General features: G+C 50.2%; 1 protein-coding gene across 3 annotated transcripts; it reads left to right on the forward strand.

Moving 5' to 3' along the window:
* Window positions 1-852: 852 nt before the first annotated feature.
* SGK2 (serum/glucocorticoid regulated kinase 2) lies at window positions 853-22,041 on the forward strand. Of its 3 annotated transcripts, none has more exons than XM_090286429.1 (14): window positions 853-1,042; window positions 7,097-7,162; window positions 7,729-7,778; window positions 8,276-8,333; window positions 8,521-8,604; window positions 9,479-9,610; window positions 10,177-10,289; window positions 10,584-10,620; window positions 11,549-11,635; window positions 13,156-13,251; window positions 14,181-14,336; window positions 16,663-16,752; window positions 19,726-19,922; window positions 21,748-22,041. In XM_090286429.1, exons 2-13 carry the CDS (start codon window positions 7,121-7,123, stop codon window positions 19,888-19,890), a joined length of 1,110 nt encoding a protein of 369 aa, XP_090142555.1. In that variant the 5' UTR covers window positions 853-1,042; window positions 7,097-7,120; the 3' UTR covers window positions 19,891-19,922; window positions 21,748-22,041. The 3 variants fall into 3 exon arrangements, with proteins under 3 accessions (XP_090142555.1, XP_090142554.1, XP_090142556.1); XM_090286428.1 differs by lacking the exon at window positions 853-1,042 and adding an exon at window positions 5,910-5,968; XM_090286430.1 differs by lacking the exon at window positions 853-1,042 and adding an exon at window positions 5,910-5,968 and having other exon boundaries at window positions 9,482-9,610.
* Window positions 22,042-23,084: the final 1,043 nt, after the last annotated feature.

Below are 23,084 nucleotides of genomic sequence, written 5' to 3' on the forward strand. Positions count from 1 at the left end.
TGAGCCACACCAACCAGGGCATGTTGTTGACATTTTAATGAAACGTAATCGGAGAAAGCAGTGAGGCAGTCAGACTGAGCTGCCTGCTGAGGGGGGGTCACCGGGTGGAGCTCTTCTTACCTGTCCAGCAGGCCAGGCCCTGTCCCTGCCCTGAGCTAGAACCCTCAGTCTGGGCATCTTCAGACCAACCAGGGAAAGCCTGCCCTCTGTGGGAGCTGGGGAGAGCTGAGCCCTGGGTCCTGAGCCTCAGGTCTCAGAAGGGCAGAGCGGGGCGTGGGTTCACCCAGGATGGTGCCCAGGCAGTTGCAGTGCAGGAGGCTCAGGAGCAGGCTTTGGCTCAACACAGAGAATGCCAGATCTGTCTGGTGCGAGCTGCCCCTGCCTGGAGGTGTCTATGAAAGGGCGAATCGCAGAGGCTGGTGGTCCTATCAGGGACCGGCAGAGGGGAGAGTTGTGAGTGACAGGCCCTTTGGAAGGGCTGTCTCCAGGCTGTAAGAGAATGGTAAAGTGATTCAGCTGACGGGATCAGGGAGGGCTCTGTGGGAGAGTCAGCATTTGAGCTGAACTTGGGAGGGTGAGGGTGAGATTTCAGACAATAAAAATGTGATAGTATTCAAAGGGACTTCAGAGGATCCTCCCCTGTGAGGCAGGACACACATCATCATCACCAATTCACGTGAGGCTCAGGGAGCTGAAGTCACTTGCCCGACCAAGGTCACATAAGTTGTGCAGTAGGTTTTATAAGTTCAGAGGGTTCCCCAGGGCAGGGCCTTTGAGGAGTCAGTGGGTGCAGCCAGCACCATGATTCAGGCCCAGCAGTTAATTAGTAACTGGAAGGCCCTGTGGCCAGTAATCAGCTGGCAGGGCTGAGAGGTTGGGTTTGAGCTGGTTTGGGAGTCTTGGTGAGTGGGTGGCAGGTTGCTCCTGACAGGGAAGGTTGTTCCGGCAATTCAGGATTCGGGGGACCATGCTGAGAGACAGGAGGGCAGAGCTGTGCTTGGGGCTGCTCCCCAGGACCTGAGCTTGGACCCAGAATTTTCAGGTGAGAGACTCAGCTGTGAGCAGGACACCTGCCTGCCGGCCTGATGATCTGCCAAATTGACTAACTAGTTACCTAACTAACCTCCTTCCTAACTACTTATTTCCTTCCTTTCCTTCCTAACGCCCTTCTTCCTAACTCCCTTTTTTTCCTAACTCTTCCCTCCCTCTGTCCTTTGCTTCCTTCTTTCCTAATTTTCTTTTTTCCTAACTTGTTTTCCCCCATCCCTCCCTCCTTCGCCTCCTTTCTCTCAACGAACTCTCTCTACCTTCCCAGCTCCCTGATTGTCTTCCACCCTCACTAACCAATCTGCATCCTCACTTCCTTCCCACTGATTTCAGGTCTTCTCTACATTCCTAACTTCTTCCTGAATTCGGGCTTTGGAGTTAGACTGCCTGGGTTCCAATCTCAGATATAACATGTACTAGCTATGTGGCTTGATCAAGTCACTTCACCTCCCCAAGCCCCAGCATCCCCCTCCTTCAAACAGGGAAGATGATAGTTCCTAACCTATGGCATTGTGGGAACAAAATCAGTTCAAGCTGGCACTGGGTGCGCCCTGTCACTGTGGGCCATTGGTGTGCCTTGGCCAGGCAAGGGTAAATGAATCAATCACCATATCAGGAAGACAAATACAACAGAAACAGGTGCAGAGAAGGGAGCAAGAAGTCTTGGGGGCAGAGAGCTGCTCAGGAGTGGTGGTCACAGTCAAGGTGATGGTGAAGAATGATGGGGAGCAATAGGCATGTCAAAATTCCCACCAGGACTTAGAAATTTTACACACGATACAAAGGTAAAAAAAGAACCTAACCCACCATAACCTTCGGTCATAGCCCTCCAGACTTTTTTCTGTTGCTGTACACAAATATATATGTATGCGTGTGTCTTTTTTTTCTGTACACAGATGATATCCCCAGTACACTTACCATTTTGAAATCTGCTTCTTTCTTTCTTTCTTTCTTTCTTTCTTTCTTTCTTTCTTTCTTTCTTTCTTTTTCTTTCTTTTTTTGGCTTGACCTGTGGCATATATATGTTCCTACTTTATTTTACATAGGCTTGTGTATAGATTTTGTTTGATGTTGGGTAGTTTTCCATCTATATATATTCTGTAATTTATCTTATCAACTCATTCCTTGATTCATTAGCCAAATACGCATGGAGCACTGACTGTACTCCAGGCCCTGTTCTAGGTGCTGGGCAGTCAACAGTAAACAAGAGAAGTCTTTGCCCTTGTGGAGCTGCTGTTCTCATTCAAGACAGAAAATAAAGCCTTGCGTGAGAAGGTGTCAAAAAGCACTAAGTGTTACAAAGCAAAATATAAAGCAGGAAAAGTGAGCGGGACTGGTTTCGTAGAGTGACCAACCATCCTGGTTTGTCCAGGAATGTACCAGTTTTAGCACTGAAAGTCCCACATCCCGGGAAACCTGACGTCCCAGACAAACCAGGACAGTTGGGCACCAGTAATCAGCAAAGGCCCATCCGAGAGGTCACATGTGACCGGAGACCTCTGTGCCATTAGCGGACAGCAGCTGCGCAGATGTCTGGGAGGAAGAGCATTCAAGGCAGAGGGAAAGTAAGTGCAAGGGGCTGGAGGCGAGAGGACACTCTGTGTCTGAGGGACAGCCAGAAAGGCAGAGCGGCTGGAGTGTGGGGAGAGGAGAGCAGTGGGGACAAGGCAGAGCCAGGTCAGGTGGACTCTCATAGACCGTACTAAAGACTTTGGATTTTGATCCTTCAAGGGATGGGAAGTCCCCCGAGTTTTGAGCACCAAACTCACGTGATCTGATTTACATTTTTAAAGAGTCATTCTGACTTTTGGTGGAAAGAGATTGTACTAAGGGAGATAGGAACGGATAATCAGCAGGGCAGCTATTGCAATAATCCACGCAAGGGATGCTAGCAGCTCAGGCAGAGTGGTCGCAGCCTTGGGTTTCTGGACGCACTGGGAAGTTAGAGCCTGGTGGGATTTCTTGGAGGAGCGGAGGTGGGGTGAGGGTGCCAGCCTGAACTTTTGAGCAGGTGGTAGTACCAGAAGTGAGATGGAAGGAGCAGGCCGAGGAAGAGTGGAAGAAATGTGAGTCAAGACTTGTTTTAGCCACGTGACATCTGAAGTGCCTCTGGATATCTAACCAGGGAAGCGTCAAGGAAGCAGAGATTTTCAGTTTGGAATTCAGGAGAGAATCAGAACCAGAGACATATGCTTGGGAATGATTGAGTGTAGTTGGCACTCGGTGCCATTAAACTGCTTGAGATCAACTAGGGAACAAGTGAAGATAGAGATCTGGGGGCTGAGCCCTGGGACAGACTGAAGCTGAGTTGCCTCCAACGCCCCGGCTCGGTTGGAAACTTCTCTGTCCAGCAGAGGTTTCAGGACCACGGTGGAACAAATTTATTATCCAGAACACTGTATTTTGTCTGGGGGCAATGGGAGGTGGCTTATTCCCTCTAGTGGAGAAAGCACAAGACCTCCGTTTCTCATGCCTTTTATTGAGTAGAGTATACATGGGAGATACAAGGTCAAAATTCATAAATCATCAATTAGCTTTTTGGCACCTGGATTACAGTTAACGGTTACAGATTACAGATATCAATAGAGAAGGCACAGTGACCAGTCTGTGTCAGGGTCTATTAAACATCTTGACGCCACACTGGCATTAGGTGCAAGGTTTCATAAATTCCTTGCTAGAGATTGTTTATAGTTAACTAAGAGGTAAGAAAAGCAGAGCAAGCTCCAAAGCATAATAAGCATTCTTTAAATCCAATTCCCATGGAAACCCTCTGAGTGGCCTTCAGTCCTGTCTGCCACAAAGCCTTTCGGTTTTCTGCTGAGACTTACAGGTTTCCCAGGGGTTGCGGGGGGGTGGGGGAGGGCGCGGTGCTACCTGGCTCACGACTTGGGCTACAATTCCCGAAACCACAAAGAGCAGTTCCCCACCACAGGCCAGTGTTTAAGGGTAAAAAGAGAAGGAGAATCTGGCAGAAGAGGCAGAAGAGCAGTCAGTGAGGGTGGAGGAAAGCCGGAAGCTCCCGGAACCAGGTGGCAGAAGGGGTCGTGTCACAGCCTCCTGAGAAGCTGCATGGGGTGAGGATGAAGAATTCATCACTGCCTCTGGCACGTGGAAGTCACTCTTCTGGTGCCATATTGGAATGAAAGCCTCATTGTAATGGAAAGACAACTCCTTCAAGGAGATGAACTGAGAAGGGCGCAGAGAAATGGACAGAATCTGGGTGGGGATGTCAGGACGAGAGAGGGAGCTCTTGTAGACGGTGATATTCCGAAGTGCCTCGTGGTGGAACATTTAGGTTGTCATTATCACTGCTGTTGCTTTCCTCTTCTAAACTGCTGCTGAGTGAGGGGCCAGTCGGGGCTTGTTATTGAAAAGGAATGTCCTTGTTCTGGGTATGTGTTTTGTCAACATAACCCACCTGTGTATGGGATCAACACTTCTGTTTTGTTGGAAGATGGCAGGCTCTGATATTGTTCACTCAGGTTTCTTTGGCTGACAGCAACCAGCACCCTGCACTTCAGAGCTCGCAGAGAACCCCCAAGACCACTAGGCTCAGGTCCCTCCCTAATCAACCCCTTGGCCCCAGCCCCATAGATCCCTCCACTGTGGTGAATTGAAGAGGTCTGGATATGGCATGTTGTAGCCACACAGAAAATTCCAGAACAACTGTGCCAGGCCTTGTCAATTCCTGTATTCCAGAACACCCCTCATGAGCTCTGGGGGAGAGGAGGGATCCCGTGAGAGTATAATTATCACACCAGGCAGCAAGAACTTCATGAGCTAAGTACCACTGGGACCATGTTCCCTGCCTCTTTTGTAGCTGGAGAGTTGTGGGCCAACTGGCCATACTCTGGGGACAGCAGGCCAGAGCCTTTGAGGAGGTCACCAGGGAAGGCCCAAACGGCCAAGTACCAAGGCCATCTGGACTGAGCCAGACACCTGGGCTCCAGGTTCCTCTCAAACATCTGCAGGTTCTTGGGAAGTGAAGGGCTCTCAGCTGCCATGATTGAGGTCCTGGAACCTCCTCTTCCTTCCCAGATGGTTTACACCCGGTCAGGGTATGGCCCAGGGAGCATGTCTTCTTACAGACGGGGCCCTACACACACACAAGCGCGTGCACCCACACACACATTTACCAATATGCACCCACCAATATGAATACAGACACACAATGACCTACCTATGGTTACGCTGTCACTCACATGTATCAGTAGGCACCCATATGCATCTGCAGAATCACATATGTAGACAGCCACACATATCTGCAGAATCACACAGGTAGACACCACACAGACTCACACGCATACACACAAGCACATTAACATATAAAGATACACACTGACACATCCACACACTACACAGAGGCTTCCTGAAGTACACACACACACACAAACATACACACACACACACACACACACACACACACTGAGAACACACAGTCATGGATGCACAGACATAGGACAATTATACACACATGATTGCCATGACACACACTAACAACAGAGCACAGGTAGTCTCCTACAGAGACTCATACACTGACACAAGTACCTTGACACACAGACAGGCAGGCGGAAGCACACCTACACATTAAATACCTGCACACGCACACCCTCACCCACACTCGCACATTCTAACAAGCCCCAAGTCTCCAGGGCTTTCCTGCAGCTGTTGCCCACCCCCGGGGGAGGCGATGTCCCCGAGGGAACAGAGGTCTCCCAGCCCATCTTAAGCTCTGCTGGGTCCTGCATGACATCAACAGCCCCCTCGATGCTGCCGGGAGTTCCGAGCTGGGGCCAGGCCGGCGCCAGGCACAGACACTTCAGCCCTTGTTGGGAGAACAGAGAGAGGCTCTCTTGTCCACTGCCCGTCCTCCGGCTACAACTGCTGGTTCTCTTGGCGGCCTATCCTCAGGCTAGTGCAGGTATGTGGGGCCAGGAGGCCGGGGCCTGGCAAAGGGGCCATCTGAGTCAGCACAGGAGAGGGTGTGGCAGCAGTATGGGCTGTCTGCAGGGCACAGGCCAAGGGCAGCAACCTGCCCTACATAGTGGGCAGTTCTGCAGCTCGTTCTCTCAGGGCTCCACAGAGCTGGGGACTCCCTCCCTTCCTCTGTGGTCACTTTCTCAGCTGCCAAAAAAGCCATGGGGTGGTACTTCCAGGTTCCCTCTTGTAAAGATGGGCAGTGTCTAGAGAGGCCGGGCTGCCACCTGTGCCCCACAAAGGGCCAAGGCCGTGGCCTTGAAATGCACAGTATCCAGCAGGTTCCACAAACAACTCAGCTGTCAGGTGAAATATCAGCTCTTGGCCTTGACCTTCCAAGCAGGGGCGGGGCTATGGGATATGCCAGCCTCCTCCACCCGCAAAGTGGGTGCAGGAAAGACACTGTGCTCCTGGCTGTGTAGACCAGCTGGCAGGAAAGACACTGTGCTCCTGGCTGTGTAGACCAGCTGATCTGTTTAATCTTAGCTAGACACTGGCCAGTCGGGGGTCTCTCCATGCAGGCAGCTGCCCTCCCAGGGGCATTAGGCGGAAGTCCTCGGGGTGTGGAGATAACAGCACAGAGCCCATGCTGGGGCTGTTCACAGGAATTCAGGGCTGTAGCATGCCTATAGGGGAGCCTGGGGCCCCCAGCCTGCCCCTCACAAGCTGTGTCATCCTGGCAAGGCCCTCGCTAGGCCTCAGGCTCCCCACCTGTGAAATGGAGGGAATGGTGCAGACTCTATGCTCTGCCAGGGTCCTTCCAGTCCTAGCCATCCTGGACTTCTGGAGCTGCCTGGCTCTCAGGGATCTTGCTACTCTGGCTGTCCCTGACACCTGTAAAAGGCTCAGCCTGGGAGGGGCCACCCCTGACCATCCTCCCTCTTTCCCAGTGGGTATCATTTCTTGTCCCATGCAGTGGTTGCTGGCCGCCAGGGTAGAAGCATCTGAGGCTATGGCAGGTGCACGCATGGGGTTGGGGAGGGGTGGTGAGGGCGGAGGTGCCTGAAGCCCTAGACAGGTGAAGCAGCTCCCCAACCAACTCTCTAATGCCTGCTCCTCCTTGTGCCCCCAGCGCCCACCCTATCACTGTTACAGAATGGACTCTGGCCCTAGCCCAGCTGGATCCCCCAGTCCACAGGTGAGTGGGTCTTGGTTCCTCTACCCACCACCAGGGGGCTCACTTCCTTACCTGGCTCAGAAAATCTATAGAAGCACCTGCCAGGCAGGTGGGCCATCCCAGACAGGACTGGGGGGCCAACGGGGGTCACTCTGAGCTCACAGAAGTGGGCTGTTTGCAGGGTCCATAGAGAAGAGACTTGGGCAAAGGCTTCCAGAAGTAAATAGGGTGGCAAAATCATAGGATTGGCCCTGAGGACACCTGGGTTCTAATAATGCCTGTGGGGCTGCCTGTAAGTCCTTGGGTAGGACAGCTCTTCTCTGGGCCTCATTTTCCTCCCCTTCACACTTGGCATACAGCTAACAGCCTCCCAAGGCTGTTGTGAGAAGCAGATGAGATGGTGAATGGGGGGGCTGGAGATAGAGAGATGGGAGGAAGGAAGGGAGGGAGGGAGGGAGGGAGGGAGGGAGGAAGGAGCCTAGTAGAGAGGTTGGAGAATGAATCAGGGCCTGGGCCAGGAGAAAGGGAGGGAGCCAAGGAGCAGGGACCTGTCAATATTAATTACTTCTTTCTGTAAATGTCTTTAGCCCTCAAGGGCCAATGGGAACATCAACCTGGGGCCTTCAGCCAACCCAAAGTAAGTTCTGGCAACTTTCCTCCCTGACTCCTTTAGCCTTGGGAATAAAATCCAAGTTCTCTGGTCTACCTTCAAGACCCTCCGCCATCTGGCCTAGAACCACCCCCCACCTTTACCTCGCATTGATTCCCCAGCCTCTGCCCATGCTGAGCCCTGGGCCTGGAATGCCCCCCAAAGTCTGCATCGTTAGCAGATCCCCACCCTTCAGGCCCTTCTCAGGCTTTGAAACCAGATTCATCACCTCCTATGCAGTTGTGTCTGTTTTTCCCCCACCTTACCTGTTGTTTCCTTGAACGTGAGACTACCAGGTGCAGGGGCCAGTCTTACAAGACCCCTAGTGGCCGGGTAGCATGGCGTTCCTCAGCAGCGAGGAGGCGTGGCTGTAGGAAAGCTCCTGTGTTCCCCACCTTCAAACTGAAAAAGAAGTCTGGATTTGATCTCAGGGCCAGGTTTCCCAAGCTTGCCAGCGCTGACCCCTGTTCTTCCCTCTTCCCCAGCGCCCGGCCCACCGACTTCGACTTCCTCAAAGTCATTGGCAAAGGGAACTATGGGAAGGTGAGTAACATGGTGAAGGCGAGAGGCCCGGATCTCCCTTTCTCTGGCCTCCTCCACCCTCTGCTTGTCCCTTGCATGTGCAAAGAGGGAGCTTCCAACCTGCAGATTCAAGGATGCAGGCAAGAGCTGGGGGGAATTCATCAGAGGAGGGGTCACCTGCAGGGCTTGTGTTTCTGCTTCCACTCAGGTCCTACTGGCCAAGCGCAAGTCCGACGGGATGTTCTATGCAGTGAAGGTGCTGCAGAAAAAATCCATCTTAAAGAAAAAAGAGGTACCAGAGCTCACGCATAGCATTTCTTCTCCCTCTCCTCAACTGCCAGGCTCGGGCGGCTTCCCAAGATGAGTCCCAACTACGAGGGGGTCCATGGGCTGGGTGCAGAGGGGGTCATAGCAGGGGGCCAGGTGGCACCTAGGATGCTGACCCTTCTCAAGGAAGGCAGGTCAACCACCTCACCCACGGGCCTGTGGGAGGAGCCAGGCCCAGCCCTGTGCCTTCCCCTGGGGACTACAGGGCCCCACTGTGGACAAGGCCTCTGCCCGGTTTAGGTGCCCGCCTCCCCACCTGTGCCTCTGTGCAGTGTGGGGCCACACTTCCGACTCTCCAAAGGCCCTGCCAGCCACAGCCACCCTGGAACTGCAGATGCTTTAGCTCACCTGGGCCGTGTAACTCCAACCCCATGAGGAGGAGAGAATGGGACCTGAGAGAGGGCTGAATATCAAAGCAGAGGACTCAGGAGAGGGAATTAATGTTAATAACATTGTGGGGTGGGTAGGGAGGTCTAACCGAGGGAGGTAACCCTGCAGCTGGCCTTGAAGGTCTGAAAAGAAGGAGCCCAGGCAGGGGACACAGCAAGAACCAAGGCATGAATATGGTCTCATTTATTCAGTAATCATATATGCTTTGCTTATCAGCCCAGGGTTGGGGGGCAGGGGTTCTGATCTGGGGGCCAAAGCTGCACCCACATGGACTGGTTGGGGATGAGGCTGACCACACAGAACCCTGAACACTGGGCAAGGAGCTGGGCCTGGCAGTGAGGAGCCACAGTGGGCATCTGTGGAGGGGCCTGGTAAGGTCCTGGGCAGGGCAGCCCCAACCAGTGGGGCCCTGTGGGCTATGACATAGGCCCGTCTGTGTGACCCCACAGCAGAGCCACATCATGGCGGAGCGCAATGTGCTTCTGAAGAACGTGCGACACCCTTTCCTCGTGGGCCTGCGCTACTCCTTCCAGACTCCTGAGAAGCTGTACTTTGTGCTCGACTATGTCAATGGAGGAGAGGTGAGTAGGCCTGCAGGGTGGTCCCCTGGGCCAGCTCCTGGCTGGGAGCTGCCCATCAGACATACCCCTGAGTACCAGGTTCGGGAATGATCTCATATTATTCATACAACAGATCAATTTTGTAGCCGAAGAAACCGAGGCTCAGGATTTAGCCTGGCTAGCTCGTACCTGGCAGAGCCAGGATTGGAATGTGTGTCTGTATTGACTTCCCTTGTAAAGCCGGGACTCACCTGGGAAAGGTCAATGTTAGAGGAGCACCGTGGTCAAGGTTTCCAATGCCCTCATTTTACACCAAAGGCCACTAGTGGGGGTGACCCGTCACTGTGGTAAATGGAGACCTGAGGGTCCCTGGTGACCTAGAAGCACAGCTGAATGAGCTGAGTTCCCTCCTGGACTTCCCTCTGGCTCTCTGGGAAAAACCTAGTGGGGTCCCCTCAGGGATCCCAGATTTAAGCTGTGTGACCTCATGCTTTTTGGGTATGAGGTCCTGCATCCCTAAGTCCCCCAGTGGAGGTGAAGGGCCTTCCATGCCAGGAAACCCTCTCACAGATGTCCTCTCCCTCCAGCTCTTCTTCCACCTGCAGCGGGAGCGCAGGTTCCTGGAGCCCCGGGCGCGGTTCTACGCTGCTGAGGTGGCCAGCGCCATTGGCTACCTGCACTCCCTCAACATCATCTATAGGTGAGGCCTGCCTGTGGCTCAGAGCCACCCCGGCCCGCTGCCCCGACAGCCAGGGCTTGTGTGGGCTCCTGAATCCTGATGAAATCCCAGTGACCTTGGTCCTTTGTCTGAGGAGAGTGCCCCCAAAGGGCGGGAGCCTCCTGCTTTCTAGGATCAAGTGCCCTTCCTCCCTGGGCTTCCCTGGACATCTCTGTGAGCCTCCATGAATACTTCTCCCACCAGGACCCCAGGTCCCCAACTGTCCTCACTAAGTGGCAGAGCCACCATAGCATGCTATTCTCTTGTTTTCTGCAGGGACCTGAAACCAGAAAACATTCTCTTGGACTGCCAGGTATGTGTATGTTCATGTGTGCATAGTTGCACATGTGTTTGCTATGCACCCACAAGTGTGTGGGTGGTGTGCATACATTGTTAGGAATGCATCCAGGTATATATGTGTCCATACATGTGTCTGCACAAAACCATGTGTATATGTGCATGTGTGTGCACATGTGTGTAAAGGAGGTCTATAGAGGGCAGGGGTGGAATTGGGTAGGGGCTCATGGATTTTGTAGTCACTCCATGTCTTAGACTGGATTTCCTGGAAACGCCCTGAGGTGAAACATTGGGTGCAGAAGATTATTCGGGAACCCTCTCAAGAGCTCTACCTTTAAGGGGGTGAAAAGGCAGGACTGGGCAGAGGAGGAAGCTCACTGCATTGTGGTTGCAAGTGAGGCCTCCGCTGATCCTACAGGGAGAGGAGGGCCCGAGCTGGAATGGCTCTTTAGAACTGTCCCTGACTGGGGCAAGGGGGCTGGGTGTTCGTGCCCCTGCACCAGTCAGTCATTGGGTGGGGACTGCCCCTCGGGAGGGGCATACCTTTGGGTGAGGGCAGTGTCCCAGCCTGGGGAGAGCAGCACGACTGCTCCTAAAGCGGAGTTTTGGGCACAGCCCCGCAGTGCCCACCCACTCCACCACCTCCAGCTGCTGCCACCAGACCCCTCCAGCAAGGACATTCTGGAGCTGCCGCCGTTATGAGGCTCGGGTCTGAGTCTGCGATGAGCTGGGCAGACAGCGGAATGCCACCTCCCCACTGTGCCCCCTATGCTGCTCCCAGTCCAGAAGCCCTGGGTTTTTTCAGTAAAGCCTCCAGCCTGTGCAGGGGCATCAGACTCCACGGCTGCTGCCCTCAGGTGTGGCATCTGGGCTTTGAGGTTAGGCCTGGCCACCATCCCTTTATCTTAGACCACCCTCCTGCGCCTGACTTCCCTCCTCCACAGGGACACGTGGTACTGACAGATTTTGGCCTCTGCAAGGAAGGCGTAGAGCCGGAGGAGACCACATCCACATTCTGTGGCACCCCCGAGGTGAGCTCAGCCTCCCAGGAGGAGGCAGGCAGTGAGTGGCTGAGGCCACAGCTCCTGATTGGAGGCAACAGCTTACACCTAAAGGAGCTCACATCAGCCACCCAAGCACTTCCCCTGAGCTGCCTGAGCACTCAGCTTTGGTTCCCTCATCTGTGTAATAGGGGCCTCAGATCTCGGGGCTGCTTGGATCCGGCCCGCGGCTGGCGACTCTGCCACAGTGATGTCTAATAGACACAGAAATGTGAACCATGTAGGCAATTACAATCTCCCAGCAGCCATGTTTAAAAAGTGAAAAGAAACAGGTGAAATTAATTTTGATAATTATTTTAAGTAACCCAATATACACAAAATATTATCATTTTAACATACAATCAATATAAAATTGTCAAGATATTTTATTCTTTTTTTTCCCCTAAGTCTTTGAAATCTGTGTATTTTACACTGATGGGCCATCTCAGCTCAGGTGAACCACATTTCTAGTGTTTGGTGGTCGGTCACATGTGGATCGTGGCTGCTGCATTGGACAGCATTGCCCTACAGCAGCGGTTCTCAGCCTGTGGGTCACAACCCCTTTGGGGGTCGAACGACCCTTTCACAGGGGTTGCCTAAGACCATCAGAAAACACATATATAATTACATATTGCTGTTGTGATTAATCACTATGCTTTAATTTAATGTTCAATTTGTAACAATGAAAATACATCCTGCATATCAGATATTTACATTACGATTCGTAACAGTAGCAAAATTACAGTTACGAAGTAGCAATGAAAATAATTTTATGGTTGGGGGTCACCACAACATGAGGAACTGTATTAAAGGGTCGCGGCATTAGGAAGGTTGAGAACCACTGCCCTACAGGGTGAAGTCCATGTGCAACAGGGGGACCTAGCCTGACAATTAAGATCAGGGCTTGCAGGTGTGAAAGACACTTTTCTTTTGCCCTCTTCCAGCCACCGAGAGCCTGGGAGGTTAAAATTTCTGGGTCTCAGCAGTGATTCACACATCTGTCTGGCCTGCCAATGTCTCCATGCAGCCTTGGGGCTCAACCATTTCCTTGAACTCTCACCAGTGTTGACCCTTGGACCTTGGACCGGAAGGTGTCACTAGTTGCTTAGACAGATGTCTGGGTGGGGTTGTGGGACAAGGCTGCAGGACTTCAGCTGGCCTATTTTTCTCCCTATGCTTGATGATCCAGGTTTCAGGTCTTAGCTGCGCCTCCTCAATTTGGTTTGGGGTAGACGAAGGACAGATGACCCCTCTGAGCAGGAGCCATTGTCTATGTTTGTGAATGGCAGGGAGTCCGCTGGACAGGGCTGGCCTCCCAAAGCCTGACAGCCCAGCCACCCCTTCCTTGGACATTGCCAAGGGCAGGGAGCAGGGGACATGGCACCTGGCTCGTGTAGGGGACAGTAGCCCCAACATGTCATCTCTTCCATGATCTTTTTCTTCAAGTGCCTTGCTTACAAATGGGGAGACTGAGTCTGAGGGTCTTTCAGATAAGTGTTTCCCTTCCACAGTACTTGGCTCCAGAAGTGCTTCGGAAAGAGCCTTATGATCGGGCGGTGGACTGGTGGTGTTTGGGGGCCGTTCTCTATGAGATGCTGCACGGCCTGGTGAGTTGGGTGTAGCTGTCTACAAGGGACATCTGGCTCTGGGAGAGGTGGGGGTGGGTCTTTCCCTTGAGACACCTGCTCAGGCTCCTCAAGGAACTGAACAGGCCACCTCTCCACTCCAAGCTGAAAAAGAGGGTGCCGAAGTGAATAGAAGGATTAGATGTCTTTTTCAGTAATGTCAGTTCAGCACTTTGTAATACACCACCTCCTATGTTATCCCTTTGGTGCCTGAAAACAGTCTTGTTAGGGTGGCTGCAGGAAATGGAGTTGTTCTTAAGTTACTGAAAGGGAAACTGAGGCCCAGGAAGGTCACAGTGCTGGGAGGTTGCGCAGCCAGCCCTGGACCCCACCCAGGCTGCCTGCTTACATGGAGGCACGCGTAGACTCGCCCCAGGCCAGGCTTCACACTGGGGTGGCTTCAGCAGCAGAACTCGGTGGGTATGAAGGGAGAGCTGGCAGAGCAGGTGGAGGAAGAGCATGAGGAAAGGTGGGCTCTGGATATGGTTTGGGGCCTGGCTCTCTTCTCAGCTATGCCACAGGCTTTCATCTCGCTGAGTCTGTCTTCACAACTGAAAAATGACCGCCTGTCTCCAAGGATGGTGGTGAGGCTCGGATGAAATGATGGAGAGGAGAGTGTGAACTTTGCAAAGTTAGTGCACAAGCCGGGTTAGGACAGGTGGGGTAGGGGATGCTCCCGGGTGGTGACAAGTCTCCCACTGGTGGAGAGAGACTCCTTGGCCTTCCCAGCACCCTGTCCACTGTGTCGGAAGCCCAGAGATCTCTGTCACTCTCCAGGCTGATCTGTGAGTCATTGTACAAGACACGGGTCTGGCTGGTCCTTCCAGCGACCCGGCTTTGTTCTAAGTCTCTCTGAGACCTGAGCCCACTTGAACGTGGGTGGTCCTCCAGTTCTCTCCCTCTCTCACCAGCCGCCCTTCTACAGCCGAGACATATCCCAGATGTATGAGAACATTCTGCACCAGCCCCTACAGATCCCTGGGGGCCGGACGGTGGCTGCCTGTGACCTCCTGCAAGGCCTTCTCCACAAGGACCAGAGGCAGCGGCTGGGCTCCAAAGCAGACTTTGTAGGTGACTTGCCCATGGAGCACTGGCCCCTTCCTACAGAGGCAGCTGAGAAGCACAGTAACACACATCCAGCTAATTGTTCCTTTGGAAATTCACAGATGCTACTGCTTGGTTACTTCCTTCAGTCTAGATCTTTTATTCAGCCCATATTTACTGAGCACCTACTATGTGCCAGCCATTGAGCTAGGTGCTAGGATTCAATAGACTGAGTCTCTGTCCTTATTAAGTTTATTGAGGGGGAAGGGCAGAAAATGAACAAACATCAGATACAATTGTTATAGGGTATGACATGTGTCAGGAAATAAATGAACAATGAGTTGAGATAGACAACAACTGGAGGGGGAGAAGTCACACTGGCATGGCCAGGAGGGTCCTCTCTGAGGAGGTGGCTAGCTGAGAATGGAAGGATGAGAAGGAAACACTTACATAGTGCTGGGAGGAGGCTTCCCAGACACAGAGCAGCATGTGCAAAAGTCCTGTGGGGGAATGAGGAGGAGAGTGGTACGCTTTAGGGTATTCTGAGCAGAGGTGTAGTAAGAGACATTTTTAAGTTTTGAGAAATTCCTCTGGCTTATGTGCAGAGTGAACTGGACTGGCTTTTCACAAACATCTGAGTACTTCCTCCTTGCCAGTGCCCAGGCTGGACACTCAAAATATAGAAATGAAAAGTTCGCAGTCCATTCTCTTAATAAGTTTATTATATATTTTATATGAAAATATCATTTTAAAAAGATCTTACATCCCCTACTCAACCAAAGATCATTGGGACTTATCAACGGAAGACCACAGCACTCTTCTCCCTAGAAGTTTGTTTTCTCTTCTAGCATTGTAGCTGAGGTGCGTGGACTAGGAGACAGGCTGCCTGGGTCCCACCACTCACAGTTAACTTCTCTCTGTGAGCCTCAGTTTCCCCATCTGTAACAATAATGCCTAGCTCGAAGCTGCTATAAAAATCAAATGGATTAAGATATGCAAGGCGCTTAGGCCAATGCCTGAAACATAGCAAGTGCTTTCGAAGCATTTTTACCAACAGCCCTACATGTCAGATACTGTGAAGTATAACAACATTTAGGGCATTTGTCTACCCATCCCTGGCCAGCTTAAAGAATGAGGCTTTCATGAAGACCAGTGCAATCCTTCCAGGTGAAAATTTGCATCTTAAAAAATATGTATGATTTGGCCTGGCCAGCATGGCTCTGTTGGTTGGAGCATCATCTCTTACACTGAAAAGTTGCAGGTTTGATTCCCGGTCAGGGCACATACCTAGGTTGTGCGTTTGATCCCTGGTCAGGGTGCATACGGGAGGCAACCAATCAATGTATCACATCAATGTCTGTCTGCCTCTCTCTTTCTCTCCCCCCACCCCTCAAAGTAGTGAAGCCCTGGCTGGTGTGGTTCAGTTGATTGAACACTGGCCTGTGAACCAAGAAGTCACCGGTTTGATTCCCATTCAGGGCACATTCCTAGGTTGCAGGACAGGTCTTCACTTGGGGGCATGCACAACCGACCAATGTTTCTCTCACCCATTTCCCTCCCTCTCTTTCTCCCCCTCTCTTTCTCCCTCCCTCCCCCTCTCTCTAAAAGTAAATAAATAAAGTCTGAAAAAAATAAGTAAAGTGGAGAGTCAAAAAATGTCCTTGGGTATACAACCAGTGTTACCAGTTTTGGAGGATCTGGGATATTTTGGATCTGGCTCTTTAACAAGCCCAGAAGGTGGTATTCTATATAGGTGGCTGGAGAAACATTCTTTGAGAAAGAGAGAGAGAGAGGGTCCTGCTAGGACAGGAGAAAGTGGCGCTGACATTGGTTTGGAATAGGAAAGAAGCAGTGAAAGACGCCCAGGGCTGAAGTCCTGAATTCTAGCTCTCTGGGAACCTGCAGATTTTCTCAGGGCTTTCCTTCCTAAGCCTTCCATAGTGAGTTGATTTGTCTATATCCCTGGTGTGCACTCTGGAAGAGTCAAAATGCACTAAGGCAAGGTAGGACAGGGTCCTCAAGATACCGCCAGAACCCTGAGGGCAGGTTCTGCTGTCTTACTTGAAAGCCTACCAAGTGCTGCACAGAGTAGGTGTTCACCATACAGACGGGGAATAAACAAATGCCACGGAGGAAAAGGGCTTGGGTTCCTGATGGTGGCAAAGGGGAGAGGCCTGGCTGCAGAACTGTGGTCTCAGGAAATCAGCCCGAGGTGCAAGTTACAGTCTCAGTAAAGGTTTTCAGGCTTGACAATCAGTTGCTAGCAGAGTTGGGACTTGGGGCCGAGTGGGGGTGGGGCAGGAGCACCTATGGGGAGGGCTGCTTCTGATCAGCACCTTCTTCCTGCAGCTTGAGATAAAGAACCACGTATTCTTCAGCCCCATAAACTGGGATGACTTGTACCACAAGAGGCTGACGCCACCCTTCAACCCAAATGTGGTAAGAGGTCACCGCATCCCAGATTCTGCGGTAGCAGGGCTGGTGGAAGTTTGGAGGGCATCTGGGCCAACTCTCTATAGATGGGAAAAATTGATTGGGGTCCGAGGGGCTCCATGCTTTGTCCAAGGTCACGGGGTTAGAGGCAGAACTGGTCTAGAACCCAGGAATCCTGACTGCCAGTTCAGCTCTGTGTAACAAGCCATGCTTCTGCTCCTTTATTTTTGGCACCAATAAGTCATTGCACAGCCCTTTACAGTTTTTAAAGTGCTCTGTGTCACACAGCACTGCTAGATGGAGCCAAGCCCTGTAAAGACATATTTCTTCCTATGGTTCGTTTTCCTGGTAATAAAAATGGTATGTATTCTTGTAGAACAAGAATGTAAAACAGAGAAGTTTAAAGCAGCAGGGTGAGAAGCTTATTTCACTACTCAAGAGAAACCATAGCTGACACGTTTCCTTGCAGTCGTTTCTATGTGTTTTTTACGTAGGTTATATTTTAATATGTAGATACTTCTCCCCCCTTTTTTGCTAAAAACCATGTCATTCTTTTTTTTTTTAAAGATTGCTTTTTTTGTTGTTGTTTTGTTTTTTTTCAGAGAGGGAAAGGGAGGAAGAAAGAGAGGAAGAGAAAAATCAATGTGTGAGGGAAACATGGATCAGTTGCCTCTCACACGCCCCCAACCAGGGACGTGGCCCACAATCCAGGCCTGTGCCCTGACTGGGAATTGAGCCAGTGACATTTCAGTTCACAGGCTGGTTCTCGACCCATGAGCCACAGCAGCCAGGGCCTATGTCATTATTTCTCCAAGTCATGTAAAACTCTGTAAGGATCATTTTAATTGGTTCATACTATTTCAACCCTATGTTGGTGACATAATTTACTCAGCCATGCTCCTAATGGTGAATTTTAGGTTCTTACCATTTTTTATTTATCATAAAGTACTGATGAACATTTTTAAGTGTCTACCTTTGCCCAGAGTTCTGATTATTTCCTTGTGATGGATTCCAGAAGGGGAAAGACCAGGTCAAAAAGTGTGAATGCTTCTCGGTTCTTGATCCATACTGCCCCCACTGTGTGTTAGGGGGTGCAGTCTATTTCTGACCAGTGGGGTCTGCTGGAAAATCCTCATCTTACTGTCTGCAGCATGTGCATTGTTTTTAACTTTGCAAATTTCAGTAAAAAAATAGCATCTAGTATTGCTTTAATTTATATTTCTTTAATTTACAGTCAAGGTGGTTAGTTCTTAAATGTTAATCAGCAGTACTACTAGTATGAACAGAAGGAACCCCATTTGTGGTAGACACTGGAGGTTCTCTTGCCACCTCTAACCATTAAGCAATGTCAAGTCCCTTTCACCCAAGCAGTCTGCACACCTCCACACTGTCAATGTCACTATTCACATCTCTCCTTTGGCAATTTGCCTGTTCATGAATATGTCGCTGAGCACCAGATTCTTGCCAGCAGTTGTCAGATAGGCTCCTGAAAAGTTTCTTTATCTGAGGATTTAAAAAAAGACTATGAGGATAATATTGAATATATACCCTGGAGAGAGACTATACAAAATACTAAACAGGGAGGTAATAAAATGCAATACATGGGCTTTAGACTGAGACCTAGTGGGGCTGGATTCCCGGTTCTGTCACCTACCACTTGTGAGGCCTTGAGAATAAATTTCTTTAGCATCAGTGTCTTTGTTTGTAAAAAACAGAAAAATACCTGCCTTGTCTAGGGCCACATATAGCAAAAAAAAAAAAAAAAAAAAAGGCCAGGGCCAGGATTCACACTCTGGTCTTGAAACTCTGAACCCTGGGCTAGTACCACTGTGTTCTGTGGTCTTTTGAGAAACTGGAAGCCATGGTCTTTTTCATTCCCCAGGCTGTGGCTTGCATACTAGAGGAGATTTTCAGACCTTTCCACTTGCTCTGCTGCTTACTGCATAAAACCCAGCTGGCTCAGCCTTCTCCACAGATGGTGCCTCCTCCACAGAGAGGTTGTATCAGTTAGCTCTTGCTGTGTAACAAGCAACTCCTAAACTAGGTGGCTTAAAACAAACAATTTTTATTTCCTTCTGCTTCTACAGGTTGCTTGGGTGGGGTTTTCTGGCCTGGGCCAGGCTAGCTGTCTCTGCTGGGCTCTCTCATGTTAGCAGGCAGCTGGCAGGTCAGCTGGCAGTTGATGATCTAGAATTGCCTCACTCACATGCCTGGCAGTTTGGCTGGCAGCTGATGCAGCTGGGTTCTTGCTCATGAGGCCTCTCAGACTCTAGCAGGATGGCCTGGGCTTTTTACATGGTAGCCTTAGGGTTCCACATGCAGCAAGAGAGACCTCCCAGTGTGTGTTTTTCAAGCCTCTGATGGCATCACATTTGGTAATATCCCTTTGGCCCAAGTAAGTCACATGGCTAACCCATGTGAAAGGGATGGAGGAAGAGACTCCTCTTCTGGATGAGAGGAAAGAATTTGTGATAACTTTTAACAAACTCCCTCACAGGCCTTCCTGCAAAACAGCTAAAGCAGCCAAGTTACTCTCTATCATATTACCCTATTTTATATTTTTTATAAGACCTATTAACACCATAAATTATTTATTTGTATACATGCTTATTATCAATCCTCCAACCCCCTGCATAATATAAGCTCCATGAAAGCAGGGCCAACTCCATTTTTGTTCTCCTGTATTCCCAGGGCCATGAGCAGTGCCTGGTAGGCATTCGGTAAGTATTATATGTTGACTAGGCTTGTCTTAGGGTTATTGTGGAGCAGCATGGAGGGTTCCGGGGAGTTCAAGGAATTGATATGCCATTATTGGACCTTGTGGAATAAAATAACTAACATAAACTCATGGGTGACAGTTAAGTAAGGGTGTCCAGAAAGTGCTCAGAGGGGAAGCCGAACATCCCTCTCAGGGCCTGTGGGTTCCTTTGGCCACTCTGACCTCAGCGTTCCCTTCTTCTCATTGGTTTATATTCACAGGCAGGACCTGCTGACTTGAAACACTTTGACCCAGAGTTCACTCAGGAAGCCGTGTCCAAGTCCATTGGCTGCACTCCTGACACTGTGGCCAGCAGCTCTGGGGCCTCAAGTGCATTCCTGGGATTTTCCTATGTGCCAGAGGATGACACCGCCTTGGATTGCTAGAAGTACCTGTGACACCACTGAGCACAGCTGGTGTCTGTAAGGAATTACCTTCCGTTACTAGGAGCAGAGACTCAAAGGAACAATGGCTTAAATAAGATTTTTTTTTTTTTTTTGCAGCACATAAAGAATTGTATTAAATGGCTTCGGGCTGGTACCACAGGTCATCAGATACTCAGAGGCTTTCTGCCATCCTTGGCAAATGGCTTCAATATTAGTTGCTACATTATCATAGGGTGGGTACTGGAGCTCCAGCCATTGCTTTTGTGTCTTGGGCAGGAAAAGAAGGGAGGAAAGAAAGGAAGAGCAAAAGGAAGCTTTCCCAGTTTCCCAGAAGCCCCACCCAATGACTGCTCATTAGCCACCCATGCCTACCTATGATGGAGGCTAGGATATGGGACTTATTAGCATATTATTACCCCTAATAACACAGGTGTTCTGACACTAAGGGAGGAGGAGAAAAATGGTGGGTTGGCAACCAGCGGGCCTCTTGGTGTTTAGATTTTTCTCCAAGTATGAAATGACAGAGCTGTGACAACCTACAGGATATCACCCAACATCCTCTTATTTTTCTATGTTGATGGTATTCCTCTTTGTTGTGGGTAGTATTAGATATTTGTTATTAGGTCCGTCTGCCTGGCATCTGAACTCCTTCCTCTATTCAGAGAATCCCCTACTTTATGGATGAGGGACCATCACTACCTCCGTTGACAATAGCTGAAATTGTAGACAGTGACTTTCCCAGCCTTCCTTGCAGCCAGGGCCAAGCATGTGGCCCAGGGATGCACCTGTGCCAGATTTTGACTCAAAGAAGGGACTAGGAGCTCTCCTTCATGTGGTAGTTGTGGTGACAGCACCCACAAAACCGAGTTCCTGGTGTAGAGGTGGCAACTATGTGAATTGTGGCAACTGGTACTTGGTGGCAGCTGCAGCAGCAGCAGTTGTTTCATGTCAATGCTGTGGTGTCATTCCCATCACTCCTGGGAAGCTGAGCCTCATCCTCTAGCTTCTGAATGATTTTCAGAGCTTCTGATCCTTTTAATAGCCCTCCCCCACCCTTTTGGCTTAATTGGCCAAAGTCAGCTTCAGAACACCAGCCTATGCTGAACCAGTTTCTGTGCTAAACTCTTTCAAGTCTATTATCAGTTTTTATCCAAACAACCCTAAGGTGGGAAGTGTTACTGTCCCCTTTTTTTACCAATGAAGTAACAGGGATAGAGAAGTTGTTCCTTGCCTTGTCACACAGCTAGTGAGGGTCAGAACCTGGGACTCAGAGCCATGTAAGCTGACTCTGGGGCTCTCACCTGTAACCTTTGTGCTCATCTGCTTCTCTGTTAGGTCCAACAGAATAGCTGTCAAAATCTCTAATGAGAATCAAGTCAGGAACTGATCAGAATAAGCTAGGTGGTGGGAAATGGGGTACTGAAGAGGAGACATTCAATTGGATGCTCATTAGTCTGAGCCTGGCAGCCAAGTTCATGCTGGGCTACACCTCACCTGCCCCTGTATGTTTGGCAAGTCTAAGGCCACGAGCCCAGGCCTTGGACAGGGCTGGGGGCTGGTGCAGGCTTGGTGACCACAGCTTCTCAGCCACCTGTGGAGTTCCACGTAATCAAGATTAGTTACTTCTCAAGGTAATTCTGGACAACACATGAGCACATAACCTCATGAATTCAGAACACCCTGTACTTGTAGGGATAGGTCATGCTGCTTTATTTCACAAACCTATGGTTCACCATCTACTTCTTACTAGCCTTTAAGTTTGTGAAGAGAGGAAGTTCGTTAACATCAGTGTGTGCTCCGATTGTTATTGCCTTTTCCTCTTGACTCAGTCCCACTTTCTCCCTTCCATTCTTCCAGGGCAGTCCCCCACCCCAGGAATTATAGGGGATGAAACTGAAGACCACAGAGACCACACCAATGACACAGACACTGGAGACCAAAGCTGGGTCAGGAAGAGCTGTTGTTACCCTTTGACATGCACTGAGAATTCTGAAACACTCTGATTTGATTTCTCTCTTCACAGTGTCTGTTGATTGACAAATGTAGAACACAAGGGGCCAAAATCCCCCCAACTTCCCAAAGCAAAGAGTGTAATTATCCAAAGCATGCTAGTACTGTCAAAAATACACATCTGCTATAGATTTTGAAACACATAGTGGTTCTATCTTTTCTAAGACTATAAGATCACAAAATTTTCACCAGGATAGAGAATAAAAATGAAGAAAAACTAAAATATAGATTTGATCATGCTACGCTTATGTTTATGGAGCATGTTCTGAGTGTTATACTCCTCACAGTAAGCCAGCATTTAGAAATTATTAACCCCACTTTATAGATAAGAAACATTTGCTCAGAGAGATTAGGCAGCTCGGCCAGGGTCACACAGCTGGTATAAGGCACAGCCAGGAATTGAACTTGGTGGCAGCTGATTCTAAGACCCTTGCTTTTTCTTCAACCTCCAGCAGTGGGAGAAGGGCTCTGGATAGGTACTCTTTTGGTCTTCTGCCAAATATTGACTCTACGTCGGGAGAAGGACCCCAAGACCTCTCCCAACTCTCAAGTGATACAGCCTACTCTTTTCATAGTGGAGATACATTACTTCTATTTTTATCCCTCACTTACCCTCCTCCACTTTTTAACTCTGCAATGACAGTAGTTGTGAAAAGGCAACAAGAGTTGTGTTTTAAGATCCCCAAACTCCTACCAATTTATACATCTTAAAAGATTCTAACAAACATAAGATCAAATAGGAACTGTCCGAAGTCTCTGCACTCATCGGGTGGAGCCAGCGAGGCGGTGGCACTGCATAAAAGTCCACACACTCAGGGCACGGAGCGCTCATCGGGGGAGGACGAAGACCTGTTTATCCGCACCTGGTTTCTTTCTCGCGGCGACGGCTATTTAGCATCAGCATCCCCTTCTGCCCAGCACGATCATCCCAGCCCTTGCCTTAATGAGTACCATTTTTCTTTCACGTCTCTTCTCATCACGGGCGCTTTTTGGCCAAGCTCCAGCCCCTCACAGCTCCCTTAGCACAGTTTATATTTTCATGTTTTTTGTAGGATTTGGCCAGATCTAACTCCCGGCCTGGGGACACCTAGAGGGCGGGTTCACCGCCAAATCTTGGGCGCGGAACTGTGATGCTCAAGAGATGCGAGACTAATCAAAGAGAAAGAACTATCTCGTGTTACCCT

The sequence above is a fragment of the Furipterus horrens genome, unplaced genomic scaffold (genome assembly GCF_987537825.1).
Source record: "Furipterus horrens unplaced genomic scaffold, mFurHor1.1.pri manual_scaffold_8, whole genome shotgun sequence".
Lineage (NCBI taxonomy): Eukaryota > Metazoa > Chordata > Mammalia > Chiroptera > Furipteridae > Furipterus > Furipterus horrens.

Excerpts from the sequence above, each read along its gene's own strand:
- SGK2 (XM_090286429.1), top strand. The coding sequence starts at position 7,121 with ATGGACTCTGGCCCTAGCCCAGCTGGATCCCCCAGTCCACAG. Across the intron at positions 10,621-11,548 it reads ACATTCTCTTGGACTGCCAG|GGACACGTGGTACTGACAGA; the intron begins GTATGTGTATGT and ends CCTCCTCCACAG. Across the intron at positions 16,753-19,725 it reads CACCCTTCAACCCAAATGTG|GCAGGACCTGCTGACTTGAA; the intron begins GTAAGAGGTCAC and ends TTATATTCACAG.